The sequence below is a fragment of the Brachyistius frenatus genome, unplaced genomic scaffold (genome assembly GCF_029030835.1).
Source record: "Brachyistius frenatus isolate BFR_SWC_R1_liver_20210118 unplaced genomic scaffold, ASM2903083v1 Contig_3, whole genome shotgun sequence".
NCBI classification, from domain to species: domain Eukaryota; kingdom Metazoa; phylum Chordata; class Actinopteri; family Embiotocidae; genus Brachyistius; species Brachyistius frenatus.
Genome location: NW_027210602.1, coordinates 8413337 through 8433463, shown reverse-complemented (window position 1 = coordinate 8433463; position 20127 = coordinate 8413337). Strand labels below are relative to the sequence as shown.

The 20127-nt window shown below is 41.9% G+C and overlaps 1 protein-coding gene across 3 annotated transcripts in view; it reads left to right on the top strand.

Moving 5' to 3' along the window:
- dpysl2b (dihydropyrimidinase like 2b) overlaps positions 1-18648 on the top strand; it is a 28563-nt gene extending 9915 nt beyond the window's left edge. For all 3 annotated transcript variants that reach the window (XM_069705287.1, XM_069705297.1, XM_069705306.1), the window contains 13 exons: positions 1433-1521; positions 3010-3194; positions 4909-5073; positions 5749-5810; positions 8134-8214; positions 8663-8731; positions 10023-10143; positions 10390-10546; positions 10667-10808; positions 11689-11859; positions 14908-15087; positions 15406-15571; positions 16754-18648. In XM_069705287.1, the coding sequence (XP_069561388.1) occupies positions 1433-1521; positions 3010-3194; positions 4909-5073; positions 5749-5810; positions 8134-8214; positions 8663-8731; positions 10023-10143; positions 10390-10546; positions 10667-10808; positions 11689-11859; positions 14908-15087; positions 15406-15571; positions 16754-16845 (1680 nt within the window). In that variant the 3' untranslated portion in view covers positions 16846-18648. The remainder of the gene's footprint in view (positions 1-1432; positions 1522-3009; positions 3195-4908; positions 5074-5748; positions 5811-8133; positions 8215-8662; positions 8732-10022; positions 10144-10389; positions 10547-10666; positions 10809-11688; positions 11860-14907; positions 15088-15405; positions 15572-16753) is intronic.
- Positions 18649-20127: the final 1479 nt, after the last annotated feature.

The following is a 20127-nucleotide window of genomic DNA, read 5'->3' as shown; positions in this document are numbered from 1 at the left end:
GTTGTGGTGGTGTGGGAATGAATCAGAGGTCCCATCATGTACCAAAAAATAAATTCCACCTGCTCCAAGATGATTTTTGTTTTTTTACACGTGTGACAGAGCAATCGGATGACTGAAATCTATTTAAAAAAAATGAAAGGATATTTTAAAGCATGAGGTAATATTTGTAATGCATGTGTGTGTGTGTGTGTGTGTGTGTGTGTGTGTGTGTGTGTGTGTGTGTGTGTGTGTGTGTGTGTGTGTGTGTGTGTGTGTGTGTGTGTGTGTGTGTGTGTGTGTGTGTGTGTGTGTGTGTGTGTGTGTGGAGGCGCAGGGTGGAGCAGCAGTTGTGCTCTCAGGGCCAGAGCTGCTGGCTGAGCAGCAGCTAGTGGCAGCGGCTCGAACAGAGCGGCCTTTGTTAGCCGGGGATGCTGGAGTCCTTGTGACCAGAGCTGCCACTCCCTTTTTGGAGAGAGGGCCGGGGCCCCCGGGGTGACTCGAGGGAGGGAGCGAGGGGCTGTTGAGGTGGCGGACCCCCCCCCCTCTCCTCCTCCACCTCCTCCTCCTCCTCCTCTCTCCTCCCTCCTGCATAGAGACAAGTGGCAGAGCAGCAGGAGGCATGGATGATTGATTATATGGCCGTGCTCTGATTGGCTTCTCTCATGTCTGTTACTGTGACAACTCTACCACATGAAGGGGACAGACGGGTGTGTCTGCAGGCGGGCTGCTGTCTTTATTGTCCCAACACTGAATTCTTCACCTAATTTAGCTGCTCAAGCAGAGCTGAGAAAAATCCACCAGCAGCAGGAGCAGTGATGAACATGTTTGTTTCTGCTGAGTCTGCTCCTCTTTCGGAACAACAGCACCTACAAAAGTGTGTTCTTCTTGATTCAGAGATCATTTTGTGCATCCTGCCCCTCTTCCATCCTCTCTGCATCACTTTTTTTTTCCTATAATCAGTCTCTCTTTCTCTTCTCTAATTCCCTCCTGACATGATAAAAAGTGTTAAAAGCTCCACACAGAAACCTGGTGATGATCCAAACATGACAAACTCTCAGCTCTGAGTGTCATTGCCTGCCCGCCTCCACCCATTTGACAGATATTGCACAGTCATGTGTTTCTTATCAGAACGCAATCTGAAAAAGACCGAGCAGAGGCTGCTTTGTAAATGCAGCAGGTCCTGAGTGTCTAGGTTTCGTTGCAAGTGCCAATCCACTCCTTTATGTGACATTTCCCAAAGTGTCTTTCATCAAACACCTTTAATCCTGCGTCCAATCAAGCCATCGGATACTCGACCTCATAAGCCTATTTTTTTATAGGCGTGTATGAAATCCCAAACACCAGTTCAGGTCTGTTGCAGCGTCTGGGCACCACAGATTTACTTGAGCACTTCCTGATCACATAGTTAATGCTTTAAAATGTGCAGTGACTAATCATCATTATCCTCTTCCAGAGTGACCGTCTCCTGATCAAAGGAGCCAAGATAGTGAATGATGACCAGTCCTTCTGCGCTGACATCTACATGGAGGATGGAGTCATCAAGTGAGTGGACTGCTTTTACTTCAAGCTGCTGGTTGTTCATTAAATCCCCAAATTGATCATGTTGACAAGATGACAAAGAAGCATCTGTCTTTACTCATCACTTGTCTTTTGTCATTACTGCAACTCGACACTAAAAGAACACAAATACAATATTAGTGGAAATGCAATCGTTTCACTACAGCACCATTACATTGAAAAAAACAAACAAATATTGAATTGCTTTGGGTGAGCTATTATAAAAATATACATAGGGTTGGAAAATTTCACTTAAAGGTCCATTTAGTACCTGTTCTTGAGCTTTCTCATGAACCACATGGTCTTCCTCAGCAAACACATTCTGCCCAGCTACCTTGTAAATGTAGCTTTCACTTTCTTCTGAGCACTTTTAAAAGGCTTGTCGACTGAATAGACCTTAAGATGAGATACATTTTTGTTAACTTCTGTTTCCACCTGCAAATATACAGTTACCTCCAAAAAAAAAAAAACACCACAGAAGAAAATAACACAACCTTATAACAAAACGTAGGCTAAAGCTAAACAAGTCATCATTGGTCCAATACGCACACATGGCACTATTTGGTGTCCAAAATGCAAACAGATGGAACAGTTACATGATCAATACCTTAAGAATACCAACATGTCATTCTTATCAATGCTAGTCCTCCATATGTTTATTACATTATTTAAATATTTGTTTTCCAAAACTCCCAGTCTGCTGCACATTTTCAGCTCTCAACTACAACTGCTCCATAAATTCACCATCTTAAATTAACTTTGATTCAATGATGAATAAAAAGGAAACCTGAAGACTCCTGTCAAGTCACATGGAATATTATTAAGTCACAGCACTTGAATACTTTCAGGAAATGATTCACTTTTGACTCTAAACATCATTTGCAGTTTTTTTTTTTTTATATATCTAATTAAAGCTTTAAAAGTACATTCTTATGCTGTGGGAACATTTCTTAACAATCTTAATAGGCCAATACATACTTGCAATATTTATAGGTCGGTGTTGTGTGACTCCTCTTCAAAGGGAACTTAATATAAAATACATCTCTATTCCTGCCAGTATTCTTTTCATGAGACCACTGACAAGAAAAAAAAGGACAAAAACAACGCAAGACGCAAGAGTTGAGTAGTGATCGAGAAGACATGTAAACCCTAAGACAGGACAAAACATAGAACATAAAACCAAATAAAAAACAATAAAAACAATAAAAAGAATTCCCAACAGACACAGTGACTGTACGTTTGTTGAATTTATGAATAGCAGTGGTGAATCGCTGAGGAGGGGACAGTATGTATGAGGGCAGCTGTTTCAGGAAGAAGAGTCATAATAGGTTAGTGCAAAGAAAAAAGATCAAAGTAATAAAATCTGTTGTATTAATAAAAGATGTAGATCTACCAGCAGTAATAATATTGGTCATTTCAATGGCAGGTTTTCTCAGCTGGTATTTAAATGCATCTTCTTTTCTCTGTCCTCAGACAAATCGGGGAGAACCTTATCGTGCCTGGTGGGGTGAAAACCATCGACGCCCACGGTCGCATGTTGATGCCCGGCGGCATCGACGTGCACACGCGTTTCCAGATGCCCGATCGAGGCATGATATCCGCCGACGACTTCTACCAGGGCACCAAGGCGGCGCTGGCTGGAGGCACCACCATGATCAGTAAGTCTTTCATCAGAAACACGTGTGATTAAATATCATCGGTGAGCTAAAGCGTCAGTTTGGTGTCTGAGTGCTTCCTGGTGTCTGCAGTGATTCTTCATTCACTGATTGGCTCTAATTGAAAATATCTTAAGGAGGACAGGAAGGACGGCAGGCCTGTTCATGAGCCGATATATGAAACCTCTGAGGACTCAGAGACACGAAGCGCTGACTGCTGGAACTAACTTCCCCTTTGGACAGACGGGCACATCGGTTACTTCTCCAGTATTTAATGCAGCCTTTTCATGTATTTTAGGATTCTTAGTTTTGTCTTATTGATTTCACAATATTTCAATCGTATCTCAGCCCAGTTTTTTGCTGTGTGTCGTCAGCAGGTTCTGCCTGAGTTTGTTTCCTCTTTAAGTCTAAAGTCATGAAGCTCAGGTCACTTAAAAACTCTAAATTATTGAATTTGGAACATAAGCATAAGTGCAAAAACTTGTATTTAACATATTCCTTTTCATAAATCTCTCTTTTGCTACGTTTAATTCATATTGCGTGTATATTGTTGTTATATCCTTGTACTAGGTCGGTTCTGATCATCAGGGCCACTTTGGATTCAGTATAATGTTGGTAAAGTACCCAGATTTTTTTAGTTTTATCCTCTATTTGATTATCAATCATTGATTTTGATTTGTTTAAATAAAGTTGTTATCCATTCTTATTTTCTTATCTAATAAAACAGACAGTATATAACTATATTCTATTAAATCTCAGCCTAACAGTGGTTTGGTGTTGCTATTTTGTCATTGTAAAAAATGTAAAACTAAATGAAGGTGATGTAATGTCAAAAGAAAACAAAGCTAAATGAAAACGTCATCTTTAAATGCCACACCGGCTCTCGCTCTGCTGACTCAGCAGCTGCTCCGTCCTCCTCCTGGCAGCAAAAACAAACTCCCCCTGCGTGCTGCTGCGGGCTAAAAGCTGAGTGCTGCAGACCCACCCAGGGTCAGACAGATCTGGAGCTCAGACGTCACGTAACAATTAATTCGATTACACACTAGGTTGTGGCTTAATGAAAAGGATCTGATTCCACTCTGGACATACAAAACAGGGTTCTGGTCGCTCAGCTCAGTTCAGTGCGGTTACATGTAGTGGAACTGAAACGGTTATGAAATGATTAACTGATGAGATGACGAATAGACAATTAAACGAGACAAAACAATTATGTTTTGACTTTTTACAAAGTGGATAATGAATCAGTCGTTTGAAGAAACAGCTGACATTAATTTTATGAAAGTATTTGTTTGTCACAGTCATAATGTGAACACACGGGCTGACCCCTGATGTCTTGTGTTCAGTCATACGTGTATGAAAACTATGAAAAAGAACGTGTTTGAAAACATCCTGAGCCCGACCACTGTGAGTTTGTGTGCTGGAAACTGCGAGCAGATGATGGTTAGTGTTTTGATCTCTGGCTCTGGTGTGGTTAGACACAGGAGTCGTGTTTCTGGTCATCTTTAAAGATCAATTTGCCCCACAAGTGGTCACTTGGACACATTTTGTAACACATTTGGCCTCCAGGTGTGAACTACATCAGTCTCAGGTTTAGACACAACATTAATAGAGCTGGGTAACAATTAATAGCAGTTACAGTCACAGTTTGACCGTGTGTGTGTTTGTGCGCGCGTGTGTGTGTGTGTTTGTGTGTGTGTGTGTGTGTGTGTGTGTCCAGTTGACCACGTGGTTCCTGAGCCTGGCGTCAGCCTCATCTCGGCCTTCGAGCAGTGGCGTGAATGGGCCGACAGCAAGTCCTGCTGCGACTACTCGCTGCACGTAGACATCACCGAGTGGCACAAAGGCATCCAGGAGGACATGGAGGCGCTCGTCAAGGATCACGGTACGATGCAAAGTCACCTTTCATTTCCTTAAATTTATACCTTTCAATTGCTTTTTGCTAGAATCATCCAGAGGCAAAATAGTAAAATAAAAAAACCAAGAAATATTTAATGCTACTCAAAGCAACTTTGGTCATTTTGGTCGGCCAGCAATAGTTTTGTTTGAAAAAAAAAAGAGATTATTATTAATCAAAGTCCTACAATTGGATTGCTTCAAAGTGCACATGGCAAACTAATGTTTAAAATTGTTTTTATATTGATGCATCCCAAAGAGATATTAAATGAATTATAGTTTATATTTACTTATTGGCAGAAAAAAGCAGCACAACCAAAGACAGACAAGATTAAAACAAAAATAAACTTATCAGCAGCCTCTAGAGGCTGAAATGTTCACTGCACCCCTGAACATGTGGTCACATTGACACAAAACAAATTACTAACATTTTGTAAATTTGCAGCATATCAGGGGAGACAGGAAGCTTCTGTGTTACAGTCCCACTTTAGGATCATCTATGATCACACCTCCCTCTACTCCTGTTCAAAATCTTAATTTCTAGTTTGTTTCTCTTGACTCATTATTATTATCAGAAATGTTAAAGTCCCTCTTTACATGCAGTTATATCATTTCTTAAACCTCCCTGTGCTGCATTTTTACATGATCATCGTGTGTTCCTCAGGTGTCAACTCTTTCCTGGTCTACCTGGCTTATAAGGATATTTTCCAGCTGACTGATGCTCAGGTGAGTCTTCTTCTTCTTCTTCTTCTTCTTCTTCTTCTTCTTCTTCTTCTTCTTCTTCTTCTTCTTCTTCTTCTTCTACACATATTCAGCTGCAGCTACTCCTACTTAAAATTGGATTAAGCTGGAATTATCCTTTAACACGAAACTTGCAGCCGCACACAACAACATCTACACTAATCTAATTGCTTTTAGCTTAATGACCATTGTTACTGTCAGTGTTGCAGGAAATTTGTCTGAAAAGTAATTGAGTTAAAACAACAAAAAAGGTATTTAATATATTTTTCACAGACTGACGAGATGTTTGAAAAATAATCTGTTTTTTCTGGCAACATGATTCATGATTGAAGGAGCAGAGATGGAGATTGCTAGCCTACATAAGACTGATATTGTAATATCACATAAATCGTATCTCAGTCTTGATTATGGCTCTTGCAGGCCAGCGGGAGTTACAGTGCGAGTCTGCTTGTCTTGGCGACGCTTCCTCTCACTGATTGTCTTGTGTGTTTCTCTTGGGCGAGTGAACGGGTAACAAAAGTCTCTCTGACTCGCACTTAAAACGAAGGAATCCCCACTGAAACACATTTGTGATGGTCTTTGCACCTGTGTGAGGAGCGCACAGTTTATCATGTTCTCTGTCACGTCAAATTCTGACGCCTCTTTTGTTGTTGCATGTTTTGCAGCAGGGAGACGATGACTCATCCAGCACGTTGGTTTTCCGTCTGTGAACTCATCGTGTTGCCTGAACAATGAGACTGTGGGAGACTCACATACTGAGTGAAATCAGGGTCCATGTTACTTGTCACCACACTTTATTATTATTATTATTATAACTGTCTGGCAGATTATAGAGAATACAGAGGATGTAAATCAAGCCGTTATCCAGCACTGATGGCAGAAAAAGAGCGTCTGAAATGATTAGTTCATTAACAGATTGGCCAAATGAAATGAAATCTTTTAACAAGTTTCCTAACTGATTAATTGTCTTTTAAAGTCATTTTTCTGACAATCTGCAATTTGTTTTCTGTTTTATATGATTTAAATTTTCTGTCTGTTTTTTTTGCACGAAGCAAACCATTTTTAAGAGCATCACCTTGGCAACAGACATTGAATCAAATAATACTAATTATGACAAAATAATGTTAATTGCGTTATGAACAAAATCAGAAAAAAACAGCAGATGAGTCAATAACAGATGAGTTTAACTCACCTTGAAGAATAATTTTTTTAAGATGCAAATAATAAGACAAATGAGTAATATTTTATTGTTATTGTGATGTCACATCAGAACAGGGCTGGTGGTAGATTGGATCAGTGGGAGGGACACTGCCTCTGACTGGTTGTTATGTTGCGTTCAAAATAAAGTCAGGGGTAGGTTTAAGGGCCACTTGACTGAAAGTGAAACAACCAATCACATTACTGTAAAATTGAGCATGCGCGTCCCTCCTCTTTGAGAGTGCTGCTCTGTAGAAAACAAGACTGCACAGATGGCTTCGAGCTAAATGCTAACACCCGCTTGTTGGCATACTAACAATGACATAGCTAACATGCTGATGGTAAACAGGTATAATGTTTACCATGTTCACCAATTTAGTGTGAACATGCTAGCATTGAATAACTAGAAATAAACACAAGGAGGCTCATGGGAAAATCATGAATTCTGCTGGTATTCAGTCATAGTTGAAATGAAACTTTTGACCTGATAATGGTGCTTGATGAAACTTCAAGAAGAACTTCATCCAGAAGGTGACATGATTGTGTGCAGCAAATTTCAACGCAATACATCAAATACTCAAAAAGACAAACGTGAACATGTCGGTGATTTAGGAGGAAAAGTCAGGGGAACCACATTCATTAGGACGCATCTTCAGGGGACCATGAATTTCTGTACAAAAACTCACAGACACAAAAATCCCATATCAGATTGAGTGTTTTTACCTTTTAGATCAAAGACAGGTTTAGTGCAGGAGAGACACAACATATATGAAGTAGAGATATTCATAGAACAAAAGATAAAAGAAAACAATCTCCCAGAAAAAGCTCACCATACACGCTCTCTCACAACCACATTGTCTGTCTAAATTGAGGACTTTCTTCAGGCTAAGTATTCATTCAGACAGCTGGTGGAATATAAGAATTCAACCAAAAAAAATTATTGTTATACATTAAATTAGAAATCAAATAAAAACAAACAAACATGTAATACTTGTTTTTTGATAACAAAGTTCAGTCATCAGTCAAGAGAAGCTCAGTGAAAGACATAAAGAGCAGAATTTAGATCTGTGTCTGAAGAACAACCCTGACTGTGTCCTCCCCTCTGCTGCAGGTGTACGAGGTGTTCAGTGTGATCCGCGACCTGGGAGCCGTCGCCCAGGTTCACGCTGAGAACGGGGACATTGTAGCCGAGGTACGACACTTCATACCACTAAGAGAGATGAAAAGACGTGTTTGTTTTTTCCCGCTGGATTTTTGCCCTTAAAAAGAAATTGGCGTTAAATGTGAAATAAAGCCCTAATCTGTGTCTCAAAGCTCTGCTGGTTGAGCACAAAAGCTGTGACACATCATTTTCTCCACAAAATGTTCAGCGCTGACCTCCTAATAGCCAACAGATGAGGATGAATCTTCACGAAGGTCATGGCCACGCTTGGCTCTTCATGCTCTGCCAAGGCTGCTTATGAGGAACATGTGCGCAAACCTGTGCATGACTCAACATCTCGCATTTCCCATGGTGATTTGTCTGTGTGTGTGTGTGTGTGTGTGTGTGTGTGTGTGTGTGTGTGTGTGTGTGTGTGTGTGTGTGTGTGTGTGTGTGTGTGTGTGTGTGTGTGTGTGTGTGTGTGTGTGTGTGTGTTTAGGAGCAGCGCAAGATCCTGGAGCAGGGGATCACCGGGCCTGAAGGACACGCGTTGAGCCATCCCGAGGAGGTGAAATGTGCTTTGACTTTGTATCCCTGTTATGAGAGCATGCGGCCTATCTCGCCCTGCACAGCTGCTTGTGTCTGACAGTTTTACAGTGAAGCTTGACAAACACCTGAACATCCTCTACACGCTCACCTTTCACATGATTAATGTGAATAATCCTGCCCTACAGCCGATGTAGATAAGAGCTCATCCTTCCTACATAAATCAAGGTTGTTACTTATGAACATGAGATGCAGAAGCAAATTAGAGATTTATGTCCAGGCAGCTGCTCTAAGAATTAATACAAACAACCTGCGTTATACTGCTAGAAGTTGTGTTTCCTGTTATTTTTTTTCCCCTTTTTTGTAATTATCATCTCGTTCCTAAGGCGATGTAAAATACTGATTTCTCACTGCACAGGGGGAAGAATCGAGTAAATCAAATCTGGATCGTGATACATCATTTTTTATGATTTCATTGAAAGCTTATGAGGACCCTCTGGCAAATGAGGCATAACGAGGACAAACAAAAAATTACCCAAAAGGCAACATGATCCAAAATAAATTACAGACAAGTTGAAGAATCCACAGCTTTCCTTCTTTGAACATTTCGTTTGTCATTTCATTTGTCAAAAGAAGTCCATCTTAAGCGTTTTACCATATTTGTGTTGCTATGGACGAAGAACAGACTTCAAGGAAATAAATAAAACAGCAACACACTTAAAAGAATTGTCCAACATTTTATGAAATGCATTTATTCATGCCATGAGTTGGATGAGGACATTGACACCCGATACGCATCTGTGTTTTAAATAAGAAGCTGCAGTTAGCAGCTGGTTAAAGTAGCTTATCTGAAAGAGTGGAAACAGAGTCCAAAGGTAACAAACTTGCTACACTACGTCAGAGTGAATTAAAAAAAAACAGCATTAAAACAAATTACGCCATTAAATTGAGGATTAAAAAACAAAATGAAAACAAATTAAAACCAATTTTAAGCAAAAGCACCTGAAGATAAACACGAGAAGACACTATAAAACTGTAAACATGAAATTAGAATGAGAATAAATATGTTTTCAATTGAGATTTGAATACTGATAGTGATGTTGATGTCCTGATCTGGAGGGGGGATACTTATGACACATGGGTTTTGGCATGAGACTGTAAACACTGAACAGCAGTGGAGAAAATATTGTTAGGCAGAAGAGTGAAACGATGGAAATGTGGTGGTCAGTTGGGAGAAAAACATGAAGCAGGTCTCATGTTTCCTGCACTTTTACTTGCCCTATCTCTTAAAAGAAAACGTTATTGTTCTCCAGGTGGAAGCAGAGGCTGTTAACCGCTCGGTGACTGTGGCCAATCAGACCAACTGCCCTCTGTACATCACCAAGGTGATGAGCAAGAGCGCTGCTGACGTCATCGCTCAAGCCAGGAAGAAGGGTAAGAGGCTAAAACAAACATTATTCTGATCTTGCGCGAATGTAATCTTCATTTCCTGTACAGTTTGAATGACATTGCAGTATTTCACAATTAGATTTGACCCCTTATTTGAATTTTTTTTTTGGAATTACAATTATAATAATTACAAAATAACATTCAAGTTTATTCCTGCAGTATATTTTAAAGTAATGCCAGTAAAACAACCAAAATGTAGGACCTGATGTTATAGTGTGACTGGGCTTTCAGGCACTGTGGTGTACGGAGAGCCAATCACTGCAAGCCTGGGAACAGACGGTTCACACTACTGGAGCAAGAACTGGGCCAAAGCAGCCGCCTACGTCACGTCCCCTCCCCTGAGCACCGACCCCACCACACCAGACTATCTCAACTCCCTGCTCTCCTGGTAAGAGACGATCCCAACATTCAAAGTGGAGACGCAGCAAAACAATGGTATGGGGGCAATACTTTTTGTCTGAGCATTGCAGTTAACACAACCCAGTTAACTTTTTAAATTTCTACATAGTGGTGACCTGCAGGTGACAGGAAGTGCACACTGTCCCTTCAACACCGCCCAGCGTGCTGTGGGCAAAGATGACTTCAGCTTGATTCCTGAGGGCGTCAATGGCACCGAAGAGAGGATGTCTATCATCTGGGACAAGTGTGTGGTATGTGTGTCTATCCGTCCATCCGTCCGTCCGTCCGTCCAATCATCCATCCGTCAAAAAGTGTGCGCGTGTGTGTCTGCTGCGTAACATAATTGTGATTGTGCAAACAATTTTCTTTGGCCCCTTAGTTCTACAGGGAGTAACATCATTAGACAAACAAATGAGCATTTACCAGCATCCTTCTTTAATAGTAACTTTTGAGATTAAAGCAAAATCATTTCTTTATTTATTCATTTTTTAAGAAAACGTGCTGTTTTGGAACATTTCAAGGAAGACAAATAATGACAGCCTACATGAAATGGGCTGATACTCCAAACCATTAGCAAACAAGGTGGGAAGGTGGTATATACGAATGTATCAAAAGCTATATTACATTTTTCTAAACTGAATGAGGGATGCGTATGAAGCAGAAATTAGATGAGCTCATACATACCAACCCTGCAGTCCTTCATGGGCGCTTAACATGCCATGCAATTTTGGCATGGGACAGCGGTTAGAGAAGCTCTGCGCAACTGATGCAATCCATGTGCATCGTCAATGTACACTTACATGCGTTTGATTAGTGGGAAAAAGTCCCTTCAGATTAGCCTGCATTTACCTATTGTGTTAGAGTGGACAGAAACAAAAGGGGACACAATGATCTGCCATGTGAAAAGGAATGTGGGACAGGGGTGTAAAATGTGTGTGTGTGTGTGTGTGTGTGGGGGGGGGGCAAATGCACAACGAATTCATGTAAGAGTGAAATACACAGTTGTGCAAGAATGTTTGAATTAACACGCAGGAAAATGAATGGCAAAAAGAAGATGGAAACAGGAACCAAAAGGAAGGAGGACAGTGACATTTATATTATTCTCACTCTCTCCGCTCTGATTCATCTCAGGTGACGGGTAAGATGGACGAGAACCAGTTTGTGGCCGTGACCAGCACCAACGCTGCCAAGATCTTCAACCTTTACCCTCGCAAGGGCCGCATCGCCGTGGGTTCAGACGCTGATCTGGTGCTCTGGGACCCAGACTTCACGAAGATCATCTCCGCTAAGAGCCACAACTCGGTACGACCTTCACTCATACATAACTGGTCATTTTAACACCTTCACACAAGGACGGCCCCTCGTCTTCAAATGTTAAAGCCTTCTATGTGCAGTGGCTTTAAAATTCAAAATAAAAGTCAGATTAAAAAGTAAGTCGTGCTTAAAAAAAAAAAATTGAGCCAGTGTGTCTACATAAAATACATCTTACTATTCATGCCAAACACAAAGACCTTCTAGTATGTAATAGATGTAATTAACAAGAATTCAGTTAATGTATTTGATGATAGCCAATAAACTATCTTGTTAGTCCACTTCTTTGTCGTATAGGCTGACTCTGGTTTTATGGCCGTCTGACTGCTGAACAGGGTGTGGGCCTCACAGCGTCAGGGGAGTGATGTCATCCTTAAAATCTGCCAGAGAACTGGAACACATCTTTTCTGATTGTTAACAGGCCGATCACTGTGTGTGTGTGTGTGTGTGTGTGTGTGTGTGTGTGTGTGTGTGTGTGTGTGTGTGTGTGTGTGTGTGTGTGTGTGTGTGTGTGTGTGTGTGTGTGTGTGTGTGTGAGTGTGTCAGAAAGACGGAGAGACGAAAGCTGTGTATTTTCTTGGAATCATGTTTGCTCAATCCCGTCATATTTTTTGGTTTCTTTTTATCCCGCTTGGTCAGAAAATCACAGGCTAATGTTCATGGGAGAAATTGCTCATTTGGAGTGTGTGTGCGTGTGTGTGTGTGTGTGTGTGTGTGTGTGTGTGTGTGTGTGTGTGTGTGTGTGTGTGTGTGTGTGTGTGTGTGTGTGTGTCATAGGATAGTCCAGCCTACTGGTGATCTCATTTCAGGCTCTCAGATTCTGCCAGATTGCCATGACCTCAGCTTTAGCTCCGGTAGCTTTTAGGAGAGAGCAGTCATAAGGTTTCCAAACTGGTCACACAGCAACCTCCACACCCTCCCTGTCCTCACACAGCCACTGAAACCACCCCAACGCCCCGACTTCTTCCTCCTCTGGCCTGAGATCTGTTTGCCTCCGTGCCCCCCTCCCGACGATTAGCCTCGGTTTCGTTATTAGTATTAAGCCAGAGGGAACACTTTGAAAACTGCGAGTTAAATCAGTTAAGCCCCTTTCAGAAGTGCACTATAATCCACACATTCTGGCAATTCTACATGGATGCATCATGCGTGAGTCCATCAACATCGCTCTGGCAGTTTTTCAGATAAAGATTTTCATAAATCTGTGATGTGAAGGGGCATGAGCTTTACAGGAGGTTACATCATGCTCATCTCATGATAGAGGGAAAGCAGGTGGAGATGATGAATCACTCCTGAATCATGTATCTCTGCTTTGATGGTTTTTCTGCTGTGATTTACCATATCGGGGCTAGTGTTTGTAGTTACAACGAGCCGTAATAAAACATCGCAGGAACACAGGTGTTGGCTGTTGGGCAAGAACTTTAAACTGCTTCAAATCTAAAAGCACAAAAATCTCCAGACTCGTGTAGCTTTAAAAATGTCAGACGGACAGTACCGTGCCAGAGATCATGGTGAGAGATCTTCCCAGTCAAGAGACAGCAAAATAAAAGTCAGAAATAAATGTTCTTCAAGCTCTCATTAGCTTTATGCATAGATACGTCGCACAATTTAATTTTTCTGGATAAGCCCAGCTCTTTGAAAAAAATTAAATATTGGATGTGAATAATTCTAAATGTGTCACACATGTTGAACTGTAGGTTTACTGAGAAATTTCTCTGAGATCTCTACTGAGATTTTTTTTCACAGAACCGTGACAAGTTTTTGTGTGAGATTACAAAGCCAGGAAGCGGCTGACAGGAAGAGGCTGAACAAGCTCATTAAGAAGGCCAGCAGTGTGCTGGGGTGTCCACTGGATACGGTGGGGGTGGTGGGAGACAGGAGGATGATGGCTAAGCTATCATCCCTGATGGACAACACCTCCCACCCCATGCGGGACGCCCTGGCAGCTCTGAGCAGCTCCTTCAGCCACCGGTTGATTCACCCCCGGTGTGTGAAGGAGAGGTACCGCAGGTCCTTCCTTCCTGCTGCTGTCAGGCTGTATTGTATTGTATACAATACACCGTGCAATTCAAACATTATTCTGCTTGTATAAACCATATTTGTCTAGTCATATTTAGTTATTGTGGATTTACACTGTACTTACTTATTACTGTATCACTTATTTCTTATTACTTATTTTGCTACATAGTTTTTTTTTGTACTATGTTGTTTTTACTCTTGTTTGTAAGGTTTGCACTGTCTACTATGCTGCTGTAACCCTTTACATTTCCCCACTGCGGGACTAATAAAGAATTATCTTATCTTATTTTATCTCTTATCTCGATCCCACAAGGGGAAAGTTTTCCGCTACAGCAGCATGTAAAGACAGAATGTTCAAAGTTGTCATATTGACATTTAAGGTGTATTGATTGAATCACAATCTCACCTCGAAGCCCCGTTTTGATCCTCTACTGTTTGCCCCGTTAAATTTACTGCATTATTCTGTTAATACATACTCCATACTTCCTGTATCCATTTCAAATTAAAAGCCCCTTAGGTGTTTCAGTTGAAAGAAGCCTTTCTTTTCATAACAAGGCTTTTATTGGGAAATATTTGCAGAAATTTGTTGTGACTGAAGTGAGACAATTGCACTTTAGATGAGTATTCTAGAACAACCTTTCTAAAATTGCAGGATTATGTTTTTGGCTTTATTGAGTTAATATACATCGTTGACCCTTGTATGTACACTTACCACCACAGGAACATTGATTATACTACCTCAGAAACGGCAACGAGAGAATAAACTGTCTTTCAACTCCAAAATGCACTTTACAATCGTTCATTTACGCAAAATGTGAGCGCTCATAACGCTTCTCTTCTGTATTATTCTTACCGTGTAACTAAGTGTTCTGACATGTGTAGCACGTCAACTGAATTTGAACTGTACTTTGTTATTATTAAGAGTAGAGTCCTCTTACGTTCTAAAAAATGTGGAGTCATTATAGTCTGTAATAAGGAAAAAATAAGCAGTGATGTGACGTTCTCGCTGTCCTCCTCCCACAGACTGTGGAGTACAACATCTTCGAAGGCACAGAGGTGCGCGGTGGTCCTCTGGTGGTGATCAGTCAGGGGAAGATCGTCCTGGAGGAGGGGACCCTCCACGCCACGGAGGGGTCGGGACGTTACGTGGCCCGCAAACCCTTCCCTGACTACGTCTACAAGAGGATAAAAGCTCGCAGCAGGGTACAGGACTCCTCTCTCGCTGCGTTTAGTCCTTGTAGCGGATTCACTGTCCATTGAACAGCCAAACCTTGTTGATGGAAAGGGTATTTTGTCCATCATTTGAAAGGCTAAGACTCGAAAATTGCATTTCAGTTTGACATTAAAGCTGGTCCCAACGCCCAGCGTTTTTATTTGTTGCAATTTGTTTTGTTTTTCTAATCATCAATGATTATGCTGCAGCTTGTTGGGGAATTGGCTCCACCTTTCTTTCGGAAGTACTTCCTTGTTAGTTTTCTCCGTCACAACTGTTGTGTCTTTTTTTTTTTCCCCACAATGCAGCTGGCCGAGCTGAGGGGTGTCCCCAGGGGCCTATATGACGGTCCCGTCTGTGAGGTGTCAGTCACTCCTAAAACCATGACCCCTGCCTCCTCTGCCAAGACCTCACCTGCCAAGCAGCCCAACCAGCCCGTCCGTAACCTGCACCAGTCCGGCTTCAGCCTATCAGGTCAGTCAAACAACCATCAGTCCAGAACCAGTTGGTACTCCTGTTTTTGTCACGATTCTATTGTAATGAACAAACTCATCGAGGAGAATTGTTCGGCTACATTAATGCCATAATCGTTCAATTTATGGAGTTCACCATTTAAAAAAACAAAAAACCTCAAGTTGGAAACGAACACATGAAGACTGCCCTTCATGGCATTTTTCAAAAGGCCCAGCTACGACATCATGTGTACGGGAAATATTGCACCAAATTCAATCCGTTTGAACGGTCACTGTAAACAAATGGATCTTTTCTTGATGTAGTAACGTGAAATCTATGCAGAGTCCATCGTTGGGTGTCTTCAGTTAACCATCAATGATTTTTTTTAACCGCACATCAGACTCCAATGCGATTTCTTTGGTCTGTTCCCGTGTTGTATAGCCCACTCCACACGTCCGGGACATCAGGGTGTCTTTCACCAGCCCGGTCTTCTTGGTCACATACAAACACTCTGAACAGAGCTGGTAGAAGCTGAACGACAGAGGCACACAATTCTGTGACAACACAACTGTAGTGCAGGATGTTGAAAAATAATTTGACGTTGAACTCTTTAAATGTGGTTATGCTTACGAGGTCAAATGTGTTATGTCATTTTGTTTAAATGTTAGCTTGCTACACATCGTTTAGTTTAGTTTCATTCATTCAGCCCAGTGTGTAATACACACTGTGAGGCTTTGGCATGAAAAGTAGACTCGTGTATGAGCAGCTTGTTTTTAATGCCAGGGCGTCATTTGAGTACAAAGAGTGAATGTGAATTTATTTGCATTTAACTTGCATGACGTATCTGATGCTACCTATGTAAAATGACTTCTTTTAACCCAAACAATGATCTTTTCCTAAACTTAACTATTTGTTTTTTTGGTGCCTCACCTTTCACGCCAAGGGGAGGGAAAACATGACACTGACACATTTTCCTCTAGTAGACTGACGGCTGCTTTGGTTTGATACCGGGTTGATTAATTACACTCAGACCTCGGTTACATGGTGTTGCTTTCTCAAAACTTCCAGGATCTTTCTGGTATAATAAACCAGTGAGCCAGTTAGAAAATTGACCAAATAAACCCCTTGAAACCTGAAATATCACTTTACTCTGTGTTTCTTTCAGAGTTTAAATAATAGCCGACTTTCCATTTGCCCGTACAGGTGCTCAGATTGACGACAACATTCCTCGCCGGAACACCCAGCGCATCGTGGCGCCTCCCGGTGGCAGGGCCAACATCACCAGCCTGGGTTAGACCTCCGTTCTCGGCTGCTGAGGAGGAAATTAAGATTCGTAGATGGATGGCCAGCAGGAGCTGAGGGAGGGGTCAAGAAGCTACGTCACTGCAGCGGGAGCCGAACCCTCCGCAGCACCTGACGGAGCCGTCCGTCGGTCTCGATCTTTCACTTCCTCCTTCGCTGCTTTTTTTTTTTTTTTTTTTTTTTTTCTCCCCCACATACCCACTCTCCTCTCCCCTGAAACCCGACCCTAGAGGACACAGTTAGAAACAAAAAACAAGAAAAAAAAAAAGGTCTGCCTCATAAGATGGAAAAAAAAGAGAAAAAAATGATAACACTCCCTATTTGAGCACTTTTGACTGCATTATTCTGTGTGTTTTTTTTTTTATACTGTACTTTCTCCCTGTCATGTATCCTTTTGATGTTTGCTTTGCTGTTGTTTTCACTGAGCGGTCAAGTGAGACTAAACTGAATTAATACAGCTGAGAAAAGAGGATCAAATTCAGGCAGGATGTCTGTTGTGTTTCCATTCTTAGTTTTTTTTCTTTTCATTTTGGCAGCAGTTAAACATGGAGCATGGGTACAAAACCAATGTTTTTCTCCTCTTTTGTTTCTCGTTAAATAAGCAGAACGCTAGGTTGATTGAAATCCATTAGTCTTACAGTTCATTTAGTCGACAAAAACCTAATGCTTTCCTCAAGCTCTTGACTATATTTGATTTGCTTTATGTCGCATTTCAATCGCTCTCCAGTCCATTACATATTGCTACAATCACTATTTAATTGCTCATTCGCCATGAGGACGGCCTTAAGATTTGAAAATTTGACCACCGGAGTCTTATTATGGTCATACGCTCTCACTGCAGCCGCTCTCCTCTCACGTTCCCCCAACGGTGAGTCGGCTGGAAAGTCACGCGGAGCAGGAGGAGGTCTGGCAGATAGTAAATAGAGCTTTATGCGTCATCTGTATGCGTTAGGTCATCGTTAAGTGGGAAAGATTTATAGAGGAAGGAGAGAGTTGTCCTCGCTGTCACTTCAAACTCAGCCTTACTGTCTCTTAGCGCCGTCCTTTTAGGGCACTTTTAGAAGTGCGGGGAAGGTGCCGTTCACCACGCAGCTACACATTTCCCAGTTTGTTTGCACTCCTGTGAATCATCCAGATCTTTGATTGACAGCTGTTGAAGCGTCTGATCACCGTCCATCACCAACCAGTGCATTTACATCCAGAATGTTTCTCCTCCTCCAAATGTGACTGTTTTCTACTCATCAAAGCCCCTCTTTCCTTTCTACTCTTTACGTGCCTGAACCCACAGAAGTTGTACTAATAGTCTGATTTCACTTTTGTGTTTTGTTCTTCTTTGTTTTTGAGGTAAGTGAAGGATGTAAGATAAAAAGATGTAAAATAGCCAGGATTAACCGATTCAAAGGTGCCAGATTTTGCGCTTTCGTAGGGCCTGTCCTGCCGATAGAGCCCCTGTAAAGACGAAAAATGCTCGATATCTTGAAATGTTCTAATGTTTTAGAGTTTTTAACTTGTTGTCAAACTGCTTTTTAGTGTGATTCTGTAACTAGGTGCCTAAGGGCTGAGCACTATTGATTTACGCTTGAAAGTAGACATGAGCTAATGTACTTCTGACTAGTGTGCAGTGTTGATGTGTGAGGGATGGGACACGCACGGCGGCCTCCTGTACAGCACTCTTTATGGCTGTGGATATTATGTCGCTCCGGGGTACTGAGCACTCAAATGTTCTTGTTTTTTTTTTTTTTTTTTTTTGGTTCTTTTGCATGATCTGGTTTCCATTAAAGCCAAGACAAGCCGTTTTCCTGTGTTCCTGCTTGTGTTAACGAGGTCTTGGCCACCGGTTGTCAACTTTCTGCAGCCTTTTTCTTCCCCGTGACTAAACACAGAGCATAACATGAACATAACCAGCCATCCAGCTATGGAAACAGATTAAGACTCGTCTAAACTTTAGACTGGGCTTACATTTTTTTTTTTTTTAATTAGACTGATTAACACCAATTTATTTAAAAAAAAAAAAACAAAGTTAGCTCTTGGCTTTTATTTTCTAATTGGGTCTTTCTTTCTGCAGCTCGGCCCCTGACTCACTTCCACATATGCATGCATACACGACGTAGACACACGGACACGCACCACCGTCTCTGTTTGTGCTTTCAACCTCGGCTCGCTCCCTTCTGAGATAACCGGAAGCCTGTAGAAGGCAAAGTCTGTCAGCGTTATGAATGGTTTATGTATTTAAGGAATCCCAGGCAGGCGGGGAGGGAGGGGGTGTAACAAATGCATGTCTCTGCAGCAAAGATGAGACCAGATTGAAATAGGAAAGGGAAACTCAAATCTCCACGGCAACACACACATCATGCAACAAGGTTGTTGTTGTTTTTTGTGATTCAGGAGTCGGACGTTTCACCCCGTGACTGATTAGTGTCTCTTTCGCTCAGTGTGGTTTACTGTTTCCTTTATTTATTTTTCTGACCAACCTGTTGCTACTTGTTACGGTCGCTTCCTGAACTGTCACTCTCAACACCGCTGCATTTGGTGGTCCGGTAGGTGAAGTCCACAAACACGAACACAGTTTGACTGAAAGCGTTCCTTTCACTCCCCACCGACTTTTCTTTTCCTTCCTCCGTCCCTCCCACACACTTCCTCCTCAGGCGCTTTGGTTGTTTCTGGCTGTTGCCATGGTGACAGAGCCCTCCACTCTCATGGGGTTCTGCTTTTTTTTTGTTTGTTTGTCATGGCAACGCTTGTCAGATCGGAGGTTGCCACTAGCAACCTGTCCTGACCTGGTGCTATTTGTGCAGCTTTTTGTGCACACACACACACACACACACACACACACACACACACACACACACGCACACGCGCACGCGCACACACACACACACACACACACACACACACACACACACACACACACACACACACACACACACACACACACACACACACACTCCCACATATTCGTTTAATTATTCTGTTACTGTGGAGTCCAGAATCCTCTGCACCTCGAAAAAAAAAAATCTATTAAGAGTTGAAAGCGCATGACATACTATATTTGAAACACACACACACACACACACACACACACACACACACACACACACACACACACACACACACACACACACACACACACACACACACACACACACACACACACACACACACACACACACACACACACACACACACACAGTCTCTCTCTCACACACACACACACACACACACACACACACACTAAACAGCAAACAGCATTTGCTGTGAAGAATTGACTTGGATAC